At 50.8% G+C, this 7305-nt stretch overlaps 1 protein-coding gene across 1 annotated transcript; it reads right to left on the reverse strand.

The window, feature by feature from the left end:
* Positions 1-3209: 3209 nt before the first annotated feature.
* LOC136479900 (uncharacterized) lies at positions 3210-5720 on the reverse strand. Its single transcript, XM_066477615.1, has one exon. It carries the CDS (start codon positions 5718-5720, stop codon positions 3210-3212), a length of 2511 nt encoding a protein of 836 aa, XP_066333712.1.
* Between the last annotated feature and the right edge of the window lie 1585 nt (positions 5721-7305).

Raw genomic sequence — 7305 nt, forward strand, 5'->3', positions numbered from 1 at the left:
GGGCGTGGACGCGCACGCGCTGGCGCTGGCCAACGGCGGCGAGTTCATCACCCATATCTGGGCCATCCTCACTCACGCTGGCCTCCGCACTGACGACGTCCCAGAAACCACACCACCAGAGAAATCCCCATAGTTCAAGATATCCCCGTTGTTCGAGAAATCACCATTGGAGCTGACGGCACGACTACCGTCTGACGTTAACCTCGCTAAAGCTTTATCACATAAGATCATGCCGAAAATACCTATTAGCTGAGAGCTTTTAGGGTGAAAGCTAACCGTAATATGGGCCACGTGGAAACATTAAGGAATTTTCTATTCATTCTTTTTTGTTTCAATGAGTGAACAATATATTATTTATTTTGTTAATTATATTTCACATTTTTCATTATCTCATGTCATATAAAAAATATGTTCATATAAAAATGTTGTAATCCCTCCATTCCAATAACATATTTTGGCTTTTTTGCATGCACCAGCACATGAATGTCCCGTGCGTTGCTACGGAAGCCTCCAAAAATTACACTAAGATATCTCGTGGCTAAATCAATAATTCAATGTTCGACAAGACATAGTAGTTTGGACAAACGGTGACAGAGACATTTTCTAAGGCAATCGAATTGCCTGACTACCGGAATTAAATTCCACAAACGATACGAGCAAACTCATAAAACACAAACACTGTGTAAAAACGTATTCATGTCTTTATCATTCGTTGGTTCAATTTCTTCTCTCTTTCACAATTCTGGACAAAAGCAAGAAGGTACTGTTGAAGAGTGCCCATAGCCAATTCTAGACAATAGTAAGAAGGTAACCCAAACAATCTCAAAGCAACATGCACATTGTCATCTTTATCAATAATGAACAACATGGATCCCTTTCATTTGTTATTGAGCATTATCTTGTTAAGATCCATCCTCCTTTCTCCACATCTCTCCTTCCACTGGCAAACACCCAAGAGAACACCAAAAATATTGTAAAAACATAAGGATCAAGGGAACGGAGGAAGTCGAGAAATAGTTTTACCAACTTGCCATGCGGCGTGCCCGTACGTCCTGCCGCTGGGGGGCCGCCCGCGGTGGCCGCGACACCCTGTCTCCGCCTCCGACGGCGCAGCAGTGAGCAGCGCTCGTCTCTGGGGCAGCAAGCAGTAGCCCACTGACCCGCCTTTGAGGCGGATCTAGCCGTCCCTTACCCTCTTCAGTACAACCAGAGCCCCGCCCCCACAATACGGCAGCTGGCCAACAACCAGACCAAATAAATCGAAAAAAATGCTCGCACGAAACCGACACCACAGGGCACAAAATGCAGCGGTGGCCTACATGGGCCCTCCTTAGTACCGGACATCCGCCGCCCCCACCAACGGGAGGCCGCCAGTAACAGCAAGCAGCAAGAATGCTCGAAACACGAACGCAGGAAGACAACACAAGAGGAGAGCGCATATGCACCTGGATGTCTGATGAACGAAAGGGAGACATAGAACTGGCACCTAGAGCTCTTTAGGGCTTGTTTGGTTCGCAGATGAATGCAGCCTGGCTCGCATGGGAAGAACTAGGCTCCCAGTAGATAGGCCCAATGCATGCAAGAGTGTGGTGCTTGGTTGTCTGTTTGCGGAGGCAGGTTGTCTCGAGAACCTGTTGGTTGCTCACATAAGGACAGATTGCATGAGCTAAAAATATATAAATAATAATCATCATAACATTTATTATGTGCAACTATTATCTTATAGCTCTTAGTTTATCTCATTACTCCTTAATATTAATTGAAATATGTTAATATCATTTAGTATGTGCTAATAATGCATCAATAACGTCATTAGATGGTCAATTACCAGCACCGCGCCAGCCTGCCCCCGCAGAAACGGCCGATTTCTGCGTTTCTACATAGCCTAACCGCGGGGATCTCCCTGCACGCAGAGAGCCTGGCCCGACTAATATACTTCAACCAAACAAACGCTGTTCTCGCATGCGGAGGTCCTGGCTGAGGGCTTGTGCAGGCAACCAAACGCGCAGTTCTCCGAGACAACGGTTGAGGGCTTGAGGCTACTGGCAAACAGGCCCTAGCCCGGATGGACCTATCGGCACTCGATAACACTGTGTCTCTGCAGCGAGTAGCGGGCGTCCGTCCCACTGTCAACATGGCAAATCCGATGAGGAGGGTCCCAACTTTCTGCTGCCGGGTCGCTGCACGGGGCTCCATGCATCCTCTTGAAGTGGATACAGGCCCCACCTTCGAGGCCTCCGCGAATCCAAAGTTGACAACAAGCGGCCGTTTCGGCTTATTCGCTCATATCTAGCTTATAATCCACGGCTTGAACAGTGTGTTTCTCTTACACCAAACCAGCCAACAGTACTTTCAACCATGTCTTATAAGTCAATTCAGCCGAAACGAACGTGCTGAAGGCCGGTGTACCCGCGCCCTGCTTACCGGGCATAGGAAGCACAGCACACCTGGCCCGCTCTGTCTCACCACCCGCCAATCCCACCTTGACAACACTATGTCCGGCTGCCGCGTCCACCATACTTGCCCTAGACGTACTCCCACTGCCACCAAGCTGGGGCACACAGTGAGCGGGCCCTCCCAGTCAATAGGCACGAGCCCATGCCACGGCAACGCACACGTGTGGAGCAATGCCAGGCGAGCGTACAGCAGATCTCCCCACCCTTGATCCAAATCCGGCGCCCGAGAGTATCTCTGGCGACGTGGCCGGGGTAGGAGCCCGCTGAGGCTGGCGGCTCTCTTAACGGTAGATATCGCGTTATAGAGTTTTACTTACATTGAGCGAAAACTGGCATGGACTTCTTAAAATTGGCCTATGCCTAATTTAAATGTCAACACTTTTCGAGTTTGAAAAGTTTACAAATCAAAATACAAAGAAGAAAATTGGGTAGGTCTCAATATAAAAAATGGAAAAGCAAACGAAAAAAAGAAGGAACAAAAAAATAAAAGGAGAAAAAAAAGAAGTGAGAAAACGGTGACGGACCCCTATCAGATACTGCCGCGCGGACCATTGTTCGCTCCAACGACCACTAAAATGAAATTGATATTATGAAAAAAAAGAATGCAAAAGAAAAGAAAAAAAGAAGGAACGAAAACAAAAATGGCCGACCATATGTTGATTTACGGAAGGGAGGACGCCAGGGAGTAGTCGTTCGTTCCGACTTCCGGGCTAACGCGCGTGAGACATTTGGAATTGGATAGCGTAGATTGCATTACACGGCTGTACTGGCGGATGAAATGGGGATGTCAGTGTACTGAACGTTGGTGTCGCGGTGGTCAGGGACGTAGGCTTGGACGCCGGCGTGGGTAAGCATGGCCCAGATATGCGTGACGAACTCGCCGCCGTTGGCTAGCGCTAGCGCGTGCGCGTCCGGTCCCCCGGACGGCGAGCGGGCCACGAAGACGAGCAGCTCAGCCCAAAGCTCCAGCAGCATCCCCCAGACCCTCTCGCTGTGCACGTACGTCGCCGTGCTGCTGCCGATCTCGCGCTCGAGCGCCTTCGCCAGTATCACGCCTTTCTCCATCGCCGTCGACACCTTAATGTCCTCGTGGCTGAACCCCGCCGCCATCAGCCGCTTGCGACGGTCCGTAGAGGTGCAGCAGCTCTGGAAGAAGCCGGCGAGCTCGCCTTTGATGTCACGATACGCCTTCTCCGTCCATGCCGGATCGTCCGGCAGGAGCCTGGGCTCGTAGGCCACGAGGTACGCGCAGTACCTCGACAGCGTCACGGCTGCCTCGCCGGCGGGTGGCAGCGGGTGGTTCTTGCCGCCGTCACTCGCCTCCAGTAGCGTCGTCGCGAGATGCCATACCAGGATCACCGTGGCGGCGCCCCCGCTTTGGTCGCACGCCCACTCGAGGTGCGGGAAGCCGCCACGCCGCAGCGCCTTGGTGCCGTTGCTGTACTGGCCCTCGGCGTTCTCGTCGTCGAGGTCGAGGTCGAGGAGGACGTCCTTGAGGACCGCGGCGATGCCCTCCTTGGCCTGGACGGTGAGGACGACGTCGGGGAGGCCGACGAGGCGCCTCTTGAGCAGGCGCGAGAGCAGCATCCAGACGCGCCGCGGATGCAGCTGGTGGAGCTTGAGCACGGTGAACTGGTGCACCTTGATGACGGGGTTGGAGCGCTTATTGATCCACAAGGCGGCCTTCACGGCCCTGCGGACGCTGCTCTGCCTCCGCAGGGAGAGCCTGCGGCCATAGCTGCAGAGAATGGAGGCGAGGTGCCAGTCGGAGAGCAGGTACTGCACGAACTCGTACGTCTCGACGGTGAGGAGGGTGAGCGTGAGGAGGAAGGTGACGATCAGGTCGGAGGAGGAGAGCACCATGCCGATGAGCACGGACGTCTGGTGCGCGAAGCACTTGTACTGGAGCACCATGTCGGTGGACACGCTGACGAGGCCGTGGAACAAGGACGCCAGCACGCGGAACATGTCGCCGTTGCCGGTGACGAGCATCACGGCGACGCAGTAGAGGACGACGAACAGGATGGAGAAGACGAAGTTGGCGAAGAAGAGCTGCGGCCAGGGCAGCGCCAGCGGGATGATGGCCTGGTAGTACTCCTCCAGGAAGGTGAGCTCCTGCTCCACCACGTTGAAGGCCCGCTCCGCGCCGAGCTCCCCGAGGAGGCCGTCGCGCACGAGGGCGCGCGCTTGGCTTCTTCCGGCCGGTCCGGCCTCCACCATGTGGTGGCCCTCTATCCTTCGCCGGAGAAGCTTGAAGAGGGCAAGGCCGAGGCACGTGTCCTGGAGCTTCCACTTCCGTTTTTCGTCGTACAGGAATAGAAGGTCGTTGTCAGCAAGCTGCCAGACATCGCACACCCTGATCAGCTTCGTCGTCGTCTCGGACGCCGCCCCTGCCCCAGCTGGGACTGCGACCTCGCTCCTCTGGCCGTCGACAATGTCGTCGAGCTCTGGCAGCCGGAACCCGTAGGGCGTCTCCTGCCTTGCCAGTTGGCTCTCCCCCATCACCACGTAGTTGCATGCACTGAGGACATTTCCTCTTGCTCTGCCATCGGCGGCAGCGCCGCCGGGAGCGGGAGCGGGAAAAAGCTGCCGGTCGGCCTGGACGAGCTGTGACATGTAGCCGGAGACAAGGCTGGCGTTCTTGGCGAGGTCGAAGGAGCGCTTGGCTTTCTCGATGCAGATGGCCCGCTTGCAGAGCTTGACGACGCTGAAGATCCAGAGGATGATGAAGGCGGACTTGAGGGCGGCGCCGTGCACGTACGAGTAGATGAGGTAGCCGATCCACACGACGCGCGCGGCCTCCTCGACGGCGTCGAAGAAGGAGTAGCGTCCGACGCCCAGCGCGAAGGCGTCGCCCGCCGGCGCGACCATGGCGTACACCTTCTTGCGGAGGAGCTCGACGAGGAGCATCCAGAGGAGGATGAGGCTCGCGCGGGCGGGGGCGCCCTTGCTCCGTGCCTGGGAGAACATGTAGGACATGAAGGGCAGGAAGAGCGCGAAGGAGGCGCGGAAGAAGAGGCGCGTCGCCGTCGAGTGGCCGCCGCGGTGCCGGCCGGAGATGCGCCCCACGAGGCACAGCGCGAACAGCGCGGCGGCGAGGATGGTCATGAGCACCGTGGTGGTCACCATGAGCCGCTCGGTGTTGCGCAGGTCGCCGGACACCGTGAAGTTGGCCACGAGCGTGGCGTCCGGCGTGGCACACCATGTCTTGTTGAACAGCAGCAGGATTCCAGCAGTCGCATTGAATTGTGTGGCGGCGGCCATTTTTGCAAGCTAGCCGTGCACCCAGGTTAGATAGAGGCTAGCTACGTGACCTTTGCATGAGGATACATTTGCATACTCAGTGGTAACTATATAGAAGATGAACCAAAAGCGGTGATTCTTTGCTTGCTCACGTAGTAGAGACTCACGGCACTAAGCTCTATTAACCAAAAGCGTGATTCTTTGCTTGCTCACGTAGTAGAGACTCACGGCACTAAGCTCCTTGGTGCTAGCTGCCTAATTAGTGCTTGCTATAGCTAGGCACCAAAATATAGTTTTTTAAGAGCGTGCATTGCACTTGTTTATTAAGGGAAACAAAGGAGTTTACATTGCCCAACACGACCAAAATTTTGTACAAAGGGTGGGATAGTTTCGTCAACAGCTAGCCTTATGGGTTCTAGACGACGATGATGCACTAAAATTGGGGATGACTATAGGAGAGCAAGATTTTGGAGATCAAGCATGACCAAATCAAACTAAGAGAAGCCCGTTTATGATTAAGAAGGAAGACATGCGAAAAGAAGTACTGGATTCATTTGAGTAGATGTTGTATAGGGGTTTTGTTGCTAGAGGTACCGGGATTCATCAGGTTTCCTTCCGCCGAACAGCGCCATCCGGATAAGCGCGCCAAAACCACGCGTGGACTGGCACGCATCTCACGCCCTTGGGCTCGCTCGCTCGGTGGCGCCGTGGCTGGACGACACAGGATCCAGCCTGCGGTAGGAAGGTAGAGTACGAGTTTCTCTTAGTTTCCTTTTTTATTATATATTTCTTTTTTCTTTTTTTTTCTTTTTCATTTTCTTTTCATACGTTTTTCTTTCTCTTTTTATTTAACTTTCTGTTTATTTCTTGTTTCTTTTCTAATTATGTTTTTCTTTGATTCATGCTTCTTATTTTCTTATCTTTTCTAAAAAAAATCCTTTTCTTTTTTTTCTTTTTTCTTTTCTTTTCTTTCTTTTTCCTTGTTCTTTTTCTTATTCTTTTTCTTTTCACGCTTCAATTTATATTTCTTATTCTTTTCTTTTCATGCTTCAATTTATATTTCTTTTTTCTTTTTCTTTTTGTCTTATGCGAATTATTATTATTATTTTCATTCTAATATTTTTTATCTTTCTTTAATTTGTTTTTTATTTTACTATAATTAATTATTTTGTTTGTTTTGTCTCACTTTTTTCTTATGTTTTATTCTTTTTATTTTGATTTCTTTTTTCTTTTTTTCATTATGTTTTATGTAGAGTTTTTATTTTTCCTTTTCCTATTTTATCCTTATTAATTATTTTTTCATGTTTACGTTTTTTATTTTTTATTTCATAGATGTTCTATTATTTATTTTTTGAATATTCACATAGCATACAATGATGCTCTATGATATTTATTGTGATGCTCACGTAGTATACATGTGATGTTCTATAGTGTATTTTGTGCATGTAGTATACATGCGATATTCTATTAGATATTTTGTGATGTTCTGTGATATACTTTATGATGTTAACGCAATATACATGTGATGTTCACATGGTATACACACGGTGTTCTATGAAATATTTTATGATGTTTGTGTAGTATACATGTGATGTTCTATGATGTA

The sequence above is a fragment of the Miscanthus floridulus genome, chromosome 9 (assembly GCF_019320115.1).
Source record: "Miscanthus floridulus cultivar M001 chromosome 9, ASM1932011v1, whole genome shotgun sequence".
Lineage (NCBI taxonomy): Eukaryota > Viridiplantae > Streptophyta > Magnoliopsida > Poales > Poaceae > Miscanthus > Miscanthus floridulus.

Excerpts from the sequence above, each read along its gene's own strand:
- LOC136479900 (XM_066477615.1), bottom strand. The coding sequence starts at position 5,720 with ATGGCCGCCGCCACACAATTCAATGCGACTGCTGGAATCCTGCTGCTG.